Raw genomic sequence first — 9,538 nt, forward strand, 5'->3', positions numbered from 1 at the left:
ATAAGAGTAGAAAATGAGAAAGTGTAACACAGCTGACCAAATCCTTGGCCTGATCCATTTACAAACCCCGTCCTGCAATAGGTTTTGCCTCAACGCACCAACAAGGCTCAGACAAAGCCTAACACGACACTTTAGCACGAATAACGAGAGTAAAGTCGTATCATTACAGGCTCAGCAGCAGTCACCTGCCTGCTGTTGATGCCGGAGCTGCCATCCCCCAGCCCCTGCTCTGCCAACAGACCGTATGGCATCAGAGACGCCTTTCCCCCTCGCTCACAATCCGGTAACGTTTTTCTCCTCCTCCTTTAACCGTATTTACACAAAAAAATCGTTACAGAACCCAGGCCGGACCACGCACGGTTAAACGACCCACCAAAGCCGGGCCGTTCCCGCTGCATTCCCTAAACTTTCCCCCCTGTCAGCACCGCGCACCGGCAGCAGCCCCGAACCTCCACCGGTACCGGGAGCTCGGCTCGGGGGACCGGGAGGGGCTGGGACCGACCATCCCGGGGGAAAGCCGCTCCAGCTGCCGCCGCCCGCCCCGCAGCCTCCCCGTTCTCGGTGCGGCGCCGGCCGTGCGCTCCCACCCCGGACAGCCCCGTGCCGGCGCCGGCGGGGCGGCAGCTCTGCCCCAAGCCCTACCCCAGGCGCAGCCGGGCAGCGCGGCCGCGGGGCCGTGCGCGGCCGCGGGGAGGTGCCGCTGCGAGGAAGGGAAGGCCCAGCAGCGAGTCGCGAGTGCCCCCGGCGCCCCTCACCTCGCCCGCCGCCGGCTGCCCGGGCCTGCGCCGCCACCATGTCCCGCAGCTCGGCGGCCGAGACGCGGACGCGCTCCAGCCCCTCCGCCATCTTGGCTGCGCCGGGGGGGCGGGCGGCGCCGACGGCGGCCGCGCAGGGACAAACCGCCGCCGCGCGCACGCGCGCACATGGCCGCGCCGGTGCTGGGAGAGGTGCGCGATGCGGAGCGGCGGCTGCGGGGCCGCGTCCACCGCACCCCGCTGCTCACCTGCGCCGGGCTGGACCGCAGGGCCGGCCGGAGGCTGCTCTTCAAGTGCGAGCTCTTCCAGAGGACCGGATCCTTCAAGGTGCGCGGGGGTGGCGGCACTGCAAAGCCCCGGGGCAAAGGTCGCTTGTTCAACGGAGAAATTCGCGTTCCGCCGGTACCCACCAGCTCCTGCCACCCTGCACGGGTGCAGGACTGAGGGAATGGTGCAAGGAGGACATTCAGCCCAGCACACACAGTCCCGTGCTCTCCTTCCAGATCCGCGGTGCCCTGAACGCGCTGAGGAGCCTCGTTGAGGAAAGCGAGCGCTCGGGACGGGAGCTGCCCCGCGCTGTCGTGACACACAGCAGTGGCAACCACGGGCAGGCACTCGCCTGTGCTGCTCAGGCAGAAGGTATTTGTACCACAGCCTCCAGCCCCAGCTCCGAGAGGCAGGCACAGGGTAACTGCAGAGCTGGTTCCGTTGGAGAGAAGGACGAAGATCCCTCTCCTGAACCCATGCAGGAGCTGGCATAGGCAAGGCATTGCTTGCTCCTGCAGTGCTAACTGGCTGCTGTGGCTTTTGGGCTGTTGGATTGACTTCCTCTCTCATCCACCAGGGATTCCTGCCTACATCGTGGTGCCCCGGACAGCCCCGCAGTGTAAACAAGATGCCATCCGTGCCTATGGTGCCACCTTGGTGCCATGCGAGCCCAGTGACAAGGTAAGGCACAGGGAAGACTGGCCAGGGACACAGCCCAGCCAGAGTGAGAGGTGACTGCTGTGCTTTCCCTTAGTCCAGAGCTGAGACAGCAGCCCGTGTAGTCCAGGAGACAGGAGGAGTCCTGGTGCACCCCAACCAGGAGCCGGCGGTGATCGCAGGGCAAGGCACCATCGCCCTGGAGGTGCTGGAGCAGGTGAGGGAAAGGCACAGCCTGGCCCTTGCAGGGGCACAGCAAAAAGGGGGACACAAAGTGTCAGAAGCTTCCTTTCTGCACAGGCACCCGAGGTAAACGCAGTGGTGGTTCCTGTTGGAGGCGGAGGAATGGTTGCAGGAATAGCAATTGCCATCAAGGTAGGCAACAGCTCATCCAGGAATCTCCCTGTGGGAAGGGTAGGACTCTTAAGGCAGGCAGCAGCTTTTAAATTTAGAAAGAGCCTGCTGTGGAAGTCTGTGGGTGCCTGGGGTCTGCATGGCAGCAGCAACAGGGCCTGCTCAGCCCCCTGCACGCACAGAAACAGGGGACAGGCATCACCCAAGTGGCTCCTCCTGCTCTCCCCAGGCTTTGAGGCCAGATGTGAAGGTGTTTGCTGCTGAGCCATGCAACGTGGATGACTGTTACCAGTCCAAGGTCCGAGGGGAGCTGACCCCCAACCTCCACCCGCGGGATACCATCGCAGACGCAGTAAAAACCAGCATCGGACCCAACACGTGGCCCATCATCAGGGATTTGGTTGATGATGTCCTGACAGTCTCAGAGGAAGAAATCAAGGTAAAGGTTCCCAGCTCCTTTCTCACAGTAGCTGCCAGCAGGCAGCTGCCTCCCTCCCCGCCCTGCCCCTCTGCTCTCACCCCAACACACTCCCAGAGCAGCACAAGCCCCCCTGTGCACCACTGCAGCTGTGACACCCACGCTGTCTCCAGCTGGAAAGGGCTGTTGGAAGCTCTGCTCTCCCTTCCCAGAGCACTGCAGGGATGCCCTGGAGCAGCCTGTGCTGGCTGCTAGGCTGACAGCTGCTGCCCTGTCCTGACAGCGAGCCACGTGGCTGGTGTGGGAAAGGATGAAGCTGCTGATTGAGCCAACAGCAGGCGTGGGACTGGCGGCCGTGCTCTCGGAGCAGTTCCAGGCAGTCCCCCGGGATGTGCAGAACATTTGCATCGTGCTGTGTGGGGGAAATGTGGACCTGAGATCCCTGACCTGGCTCACAGACCTCTCTGGGAAAGCGGAATGAGGATGGAGTGGTGTTGCAAGGAATGAAAACCTCACTCTCAGTTTGTGCAGTGGTTTGTGCGCTACTAAAAACAGATCAAGTTCAAACGTTTGGGAGTTTTTGTGGAGGGATAAGGGAAGCTGGCATTGGTCTCGGGGGGGACCTGGAAACAAAGCACTGCCTGTTCTCCCCTCCCCAGCTGCCTTGCTCTGGGCCAGGCCTCCAGAGAGCTGCACTCAGTCACCCTTCCCCAGCTGTTACTTGGCTTTTCTTTCTCAGCATCACAGCAACTGCCAGCAAACTCCTTCACACAGAAAATGCCCCCAACACCCCACGTGGCAGAGCATGAGGGACAGGAACAATCCCAGTGGGCCAGGGGGTTCAGTGGACAAGGGGTGCACACAGCCTCCTGGCCACCACCAAGACAGAGGCACTTAGGCATTTTTGACATTTTCCATTAAAATAAATAGCTATAGCTGGTACCTGAGCAGCAGCTGGCGACACAGCTACCCCTGTACAGACCCCAGCAGTAATACGTCCAAGGCATCAGTGCTGTCCTCACAGTGCACGGGCCAAGAACAGCATCCAGGGAGCCAAGGCACAAACTCCAGCCATGCTGGAGACTCATTCCATTTCCACCTCCCGCTCTGGCAGCGTGCTCTCACTCCTGACCCACGGCACAGGCTCCGGGACATGGGGGTCATAAGTCCATTTGGGAAAAACACGCTTGTAGAGGTTCAGCAGCACTGTGTCCTGGGACTTGAGCTGCCCATCAAAGTGGCACTTCATGTGGCCATGGGTCCCTAGGCAGAGGGCAGAAGAGGCCATTAGCAGTCTCTCTGGCCCAGGAGGACCACACCATCCCAGCAGCACAGAGATAAACACCAGATCAAGCCTACCCAATGGCTCCTTGATGTGCCCTCTGCGTCCCCACTTTGTCCTCAGCTCCACAGGCTTGAACCACATCACATCCTCTGGAGATGAAAACACGAAAGGCAGGTAAGGAACAGGCTGTGCTGCATGCACCAGCATAACCATGGGCACAGTTCTGCTTCCAGAACCCCTCTTCCCCCCCAGAGACGAGCTGTACCTCTGTTGAAGAACATGTATCGCACAACAGCCATCTTGGTGAAGATCTTGAAGGGGTGGCCACTGAGCACCAGGCGCTTGATGACGATCCTGTCCGGGTCCACGGAGAGCAGGGAGCCCGTGGCAATGAGGTCATGCATTCCTGCCAGGGAGAGTCACCAATGCATCAGGGCAGCTGCCTCCATCACCCCCTCCTCACCACAAACCCCTTCCCCAAAGGGCTCCAGGCCCAGAGCACCCCCACAGCAGGGACAGACAAGTGACAACAGGGATGGAGATGAGTTCATCTCAATCAGCAGGAAGGGGACAGCTTTTTCAAGTCATACTTTCTAGAGAGATGCACTCATAAGCACAGTATGGGGACGGTTTGTCTCCCAGACACCACCTCCTCAGCATTTATCAACTCACCGTTACTCCTCTGTTTGAAAAGCAGCACCGAGGCAGGAGGGAAAGTGATGGGAGCATAAACAGTCACCACCAGGGCAGCATCTGGGCGCAAGAAACGCTCCAGCTTGTGCTTATCAGCTAGGACAGAACAGCAGTGATCCAGTTCAGGCCAACAGCAGTCTTCAGAACTCTGGGAAACCCCAGAGCTCATTCTTCCCTGTCCAACAAACACCCCTCCTCTGCTGGCACTGAGTATCTGGGAATGAAGGTGATCCTCTGGCATGGAACCTGGACCGTGCCTGGATCAGTGAACTACCTTTCCCAAGCCATTCTATTCCCCATGATTTAGTGCCTGCCCTGGAAGCCTCAGAGCCTAGGAGTGATTCTTCACAAGAGTCCTTCAGCCAGGTTCAGACACCACGGCTAAGACATCACAGGCTTCCTGCTCTAGAATCCCCAACCCCACTCCTGGTGCACCCAGTCCCTGACAAACCTGAGGTGTGCTGGGAGAACAGGGGGGATGCTCGGAAGCGTCTGAACCCGCAGTGGAAGATCAGCTCCTCCTTGGCCCTCACTGGCTCGCTGTTGCCCGGATGCCGACGCACCAGGAAGTTCAACACGGACATCTGGAAGAGGCAGCACAGTGAGGGGCTGCTGGCAGGGCTGGCAGGGGATGGTGGGCAGCAGAAAGCACCAGGACATTGCAGCAGAGATGAATGCCCTTGAAAATGGGGGTCCCAAAATGTTACTGGTCACCAGTGCCAGGCTCAGACACTTTATCCTAAACCCCCCTGGCAGCTTCTGTGTGCTCTGACCTGCTTTGAAACAGTATTGTGGGGAGATTTCAGCCCAAACCCTCTGCAGCCAGACCCTGTCCAAGCCATGCAGCCTGAAGGAGCAAGGAGCTGCACATCCCTCCAAGGCATCATCCCTTTTGTTCACCTTTTGTTCATGGGGAAGCAGCGAGAACAGGACCAGGGGTTTCCCTTCCTTGAAGCTCTCCATCACTGAGACAGGAACGTTGCAGACGTGAAGTGTAACGTACCAGCCCACCTGCCAAGACAGGAGCAGTTGTGAACATTTCTCTCAACAGAAAAAGTGTCAGAAGATTGCCTGGATTAGGGAAGGAATCCAGGAGAAAATTGTCTGAACTTAAGGCTGAAGGATCCACCCAACCACCTCCCTGATAAGTCACTCCTACTGGGAGCAAAGGAACACAGTAGGGAAAGAGGAGTTACCAAAGGGAGTTACCAAAGCTCCTTCAGTCTCCTCCTTCTCTATTTGTCTGAAGAGGTTCTTTCTGGTTCGGGAGAAGTCCTGGAACTGGAAGATCCTGGCATAATCCCTTGGAAGATTCTCTTTGGGGTCCCATGGAGAAGTCCGGAAGCTTTTCAGCCCCCTGTACTTCTGGAACCTAGAGAACAGAGCAGGAAAGATAAATTACTCCATCACTTGAGGTGAATCCCATCCTTCACCACCACCTGTGGTCTGCAGGGTCTCATGCCTTCAGGGAGGGCAAAGGGAGCAACGCATACATTAGCCCTCAGGAAAGATCTTGGTGCAAAGAGAGCTAAAACCAGCAGCCAAATCTCCAACAACCTGTCCTTGCCTCAGGGCCCACCCTCCTCCCTCTCCCAAGTCAGGACCCAGCTCTCTGGGTCCTCTCACTGCCAACTAGTACCTGCTCTGGAAGCCTCAGAGCCAAAGAGAGTCTTCACAAGAGTCCTTCAGCCAGGTTCAGACACCACGGCTAAGACATCATAGGCTTCCTCACCAAATTAAACAGGCACCTTCCAGCTCCTCTCCCAGCAAAGCGTCCCATTTCTTACCTGACTCTGGCAGGCACGTCCCGTGGCGTGTCCACCTCATCTGGAAACATCTCATCCATTCTCTCCTGTTTGTATCTCTCCAGCATCTGTTCATCCTCCTCCATCTTCTCGTCGTACTGGTCATCCCGCAGGCACTCGGACACGGTCATGGTCTCGCTCTCCTCCTCCCCAGCTTCCTCCTCACTGCTGTCCCCCTCCTGGCACAGGGCAGCACAGAGCCTGTGAGCACACAGAGCTGTGCATGCAGCACTGGCACCCTGCGTGTGCTCACACTGTGTGATTTGGGACGCCAGCCCATCATTTTGGGGTCTAACAGGCCAAAAAAGCAACGTGATACATGTGGGGATTTAACAGTGGAAATCCAGGCAAGTTCTGGCTCTGTGTCATGCCCTTGCATAGAGCAAGTTGGAAGGACAGAATTGTCCTAGAACATGCAGTAATGGCCTGGCAATCACCTGTGCTATCAGCTCTTGGAGATACCTGGGAAACTGCCTCTTCCATCAGATCATCATCCATGTCGTCATCTTCATCATCATCATCATCATCTTTCTCACTGCCTTCTTCTCCATCATCCACAATCCAGGCAGCCTGGTACTTGGATGTGCCCTTGGGGACCTTCACCACCCTCCTGTTTGCCTTCAGAGAATCTGTAGGATTCCCACCAGTGGTTAATACAGGAACAATTCTCCTTCCCCTCAGCAACATTTATACCAGAACAGCCAAAACCAGATCGAGACCAGAACTGCTGTTTCCCAACAAAGAATTTATCAGGACAGCCAAAATCTGCAAACCACACAACCTGATGGGACTGGGGATGGAAGCCATCCCAACTAGGATGTTTCTTCACAGCCACCCTGGTGACAGAAGTTTCTAACAACCCTCCTAAGAGGCACAAGGAAAAGATACAGAACCATTGCTTCTGCTCACCCTCTGCTTCCTGCAGTTCTTCTTCAGTGGGCCACGTCTGCTCCCCTTCCATGGGATCAGGAACCACTTCTGACTGCAGGGACTCCTGCTTGCTTGGATCTGCCTTCATCAGGACCTTGACATCTTCCTCCATCTCATCAGCACCATTTCCAGAGTCATCCTGAAGGGTGAGAGCGGAGTTCCCAGCTCTGAACACACCTCACTGAAGCTTGCAATCGGCCTCAAGTGAAACTCCCTTCGTGATGTCACGACACAGCCTTCATTACACACGGCAGGCAAGGACCCTCAGCCCAGCAGCAGAACACAGACAGAACTCCCCTTTCCCCTCCCCTTGCCCACACACACCCAGCTGTATTCTCCACAATGGAAGTTTAGAAACGTCGTGTTCTAACAAGATTGGCAAAGCCTTCACCCCACACACCTGAACCTCCATGTCCTGACTCCTCTTCTGTCCTTTAACCACACGTGGGTTCAAAGAGAGAGGGTCTGGAGGGGCATCCACCTGGCTGACCTGGAAGTCCCCATGCCCCACAATGTGCACCAGGCTGTTCACATTGAGGGTCTGTCCCCGGACAAAGCCAGACACCTTCAGGGTCCCAACCAGGTCACTGTCCTGGCTGGGCACAAACTCAGCAGCACGGGCGAGCAGGTGAGCGCGGCGGTCCCGAAAAGCCAGGTGCCGCTGCTTCTGGGAGCTGAGGTGCCTCAGGAGCAGCGAGGATTCCTGCTCCGTGTTCAGTGGGAAGAGCTTGGCCTCAGGAAAGCGCTTCTCTATGGATTTGGAGAGTTTCTTCCTGGCATCTATCCTCTTCTTAGGGGGCAGGTCAGTGCCCCCTGGGACAGCCAGAGCTGCCGGGCAGAGAGCAAAGTTCAGGATCAGATCCTAAACCTTCTTATGTCCTTTTTACCAAACATAGGCAAATACTTGGATGTCAGCAGCCCAAATGGCCAGATTTGCACCACAAGGTAAAAAGGGAGTTTCACTGGTGCCCAACAGGGCACAGAGCAGTGGCCATAAACTGAAATGAAAGAACTTCCACCTCAACATAAGGAAAAATTTCTTTTCACTGAAGGTGATAGAGCCCTGAAATTTAATTACTATGACAGTAAATCTCCCTTAAGCACCCCCAGAGCCCCCTAGAAGCCCAAAACATTTCTCACCATAACTGGGGAGCCCCTGTGCAAAGAGGCAAGAGAGGCAGTGCTCCCCAGCACTGTCCCAGCCATCCACAGGATCCAGAATGAACAGCAGGGAGTCAGCAACCTTGGCAAGGTCTAAGACAGCGTGAAGATCCCCTGCACCCAAAACACCTCCATTAGTGGGGCTGCCAGAGGTACCAGAACAGGAACCCAACCAACAGCGGTGCCTCCTCACCTGCCTGTGCTGTGACAAAGCGCCAGCGCTGCTTGAGCCGGGGGCAGAGGAGAGCAAAGCCACCAGCCCTGCCCTCATCTGCACGGACAACGGCCGAGTCCTGGCTCTGCAGCAGGCGCAGGGTGTCGTGGGCTGCAGCCCTGCTGTGCAGCAGCAGCACCACCACGAGGTGCGGGGGCCCGTCCCTGCTGCCGAGGTTGCGCTTCTCTGCCAGCACCTGCGGGCACAAGGGCAGAGCGTGAATCCCAACCCACGTCCGGCTCCTCTCCCGCCCCCCGGCACGATTCCTGCACACCGCAACTCGAACAAACCCGGCCCAATAATGCTCTGCTTGACCCAAAGCGAACGGGCCCTGGCACCCACTCGTCTCCCCCGCGAAGACCCAAACCGGCTGGGTTACATCTTCCACAGCGAGACCGGCCCCGGCCCCATTCCGGCACAGACTCGAACCGACCCATCTCCCGCTCCACCCGCAAGAACCAGCCCGGCCGCTCCCCGGCTGCCTCACCGCCTCCTTGCGCTGCCGGCGGAGCTGCAGCGCCTGATGCCGCCGGTCCACCCTGTTCAAGTCGCGGAGCCGCCGGCGGGGCTGGGCCTTGACGGGGACGCGGCCTGGGGAGGGGGGGAGAAGAGAACGGTCAGGCGGGCCGAGGGCGGCAGGGAACCCGCGGGGAGCGCGTCCCGCCTCACCTCCAGCACGGCGCTGCGAGGAGCCGCTGTGCTTGCCGCCCTTGTGCGCCTTGTTCTGCTGCTTGAGCGGCCCAGGCCGGTGCGCGCCCGCCGCCGCCATCACCATGCTGCTGCCGCCTCGCCGCCACCGCCTTGCGTCACTTCCGGTGCGACGGGAGCGCGCGGGGACTCACGTGGGCAGCGAGAGGGAGGGACGGGACGGGACGGGGATCGACCCCCGGGAAAGGAGCCCCGGGAAAGGAGCCCCGGGAAAGGAGCCCCGGGGCGGGGAGGGACGAACAGCGGGGATGGTGCCCGTAGCGCCGCAGGGCAATGAGAGGCGGGAGCCAG

At 58.4% G+C, this 9,538-nt stretch overlaps 3 protein-coding genes and 2 non-coding genes across 6 annotated transcripts in view; 1 reads left to right on the top strand and 4 right to left on the bottom strand.

The window, feature by feature from the left end:
* Positions 1-850, bottom strand: part of SMG6 (SMG6 nonsense mediated mRNA decay factor) — a 105,743-nt gene extending 104,893 nt beyond the window's left edge. For both annotated transcript variants that reach the window (XM_069033298.1, XM_069033297.1), the window contains exon 1: positions 756-850. In XM_069033298.1, the coding sequence (XP_068889399.1) occupies positions 756-846 (91 nt within the window). In that variant the 5' untranslated portion in view covers positions 847-850. The remainder of the gene's footprint in view (positions 1-755) is intronic.
* A 64-nt stretch (positions 851-914) lies between these two features.
* Positions 915-3,018, top strand: SRR (serine racemase). The gene is made up of 7 exons (XM_069033380.1): positions 915-1,082; positions 1,259-1,394; positions 1,600-1,703; positions 1,777-1,896; positions 1,980-2,054; positions 2,263-2,472; positions 2,735-3,018. The coding sequence occupies exons 1-7, from the start codon at positions 924-926 to the stop codon at positions 2,930-2,932; spliced, it is 1,002 nt and encodes a 333-aa protein (XP_068889481.1). The 5' UTR covers positions 915-923; the 3' UTR covers positions 2,933-3,018.
* A 332-nt stretch (positions 3,019-3,350) lies between these two features.
* On the bottom strand, positions 3,351-9,328 carry TSR1 (TSR1 ribosome maturation factor). Its single transcript, XM_069033378.1, has 15 exons — positions 9,209-9,328; positions 9,027-9,130; positions 8,519-8,735; positions 8,305-8,439; positions 7,565-7,992; positions 7,144-7,303; positions 6,697-6,863; positions 6,217-6,413; positions 5,639-5,801; positions 5,330-5,440; positions 4,881-5,013; positions 4,409-4,525; positions 4,002-4,142; positions 3,811-3,885; positions 3,351-3,714 (listed from the first exon to the last, which is right to left on the bottom strand). The coding sequence occupies exons 1-15, from the start codon at positions 9,312-9,314 to the stop codon at positions 3,536-3,538; spliced, it is 2,433 nt and encodes an 810-aa protein (XP_068889479.1). The 5' UTR covers positions 9,315-9,328; the 3' UTR covers positions 3,351-3,535.
* Positions 4,741-4,833, bottom strand: LOC138120798 (small nucleolar RNA SNORD91 family). Its single transcript, XR_011155970.1, has one exon. It is a non-coding gene; the product is annotated as a small nucleolar RNA SNORD91 family (small nucleolar RNA).
* Positions 6,070-6,160, bottom strand: LOC138120797 (small nucleolar RNA SNORD91 family). Its single transcript, XR_011155969.1, has one exon. It is a non-coding gene; the product is annotated as a small nucleolar RNA SNORD91 family (small nucleolar RNA).
* Positions 9,329-9,538: the final 210 nt, after the last annotated feature.

This window comes from Aphelocoma coerulescens, chromosome 19 (assembly GCF_041296385.1).
Source record: "Aphelocoma coerulescens isolate FSJ_1873_10779 chromosome 19, UR_Acoe_1.0, whole genome shotgun sequence".
Lineage (NCBI taxonomy): Eukaryota > Metazoa > Chordata > Aves > Passeriformes > Corvidae > Aphelocoma > Aphelocoma coerulescens.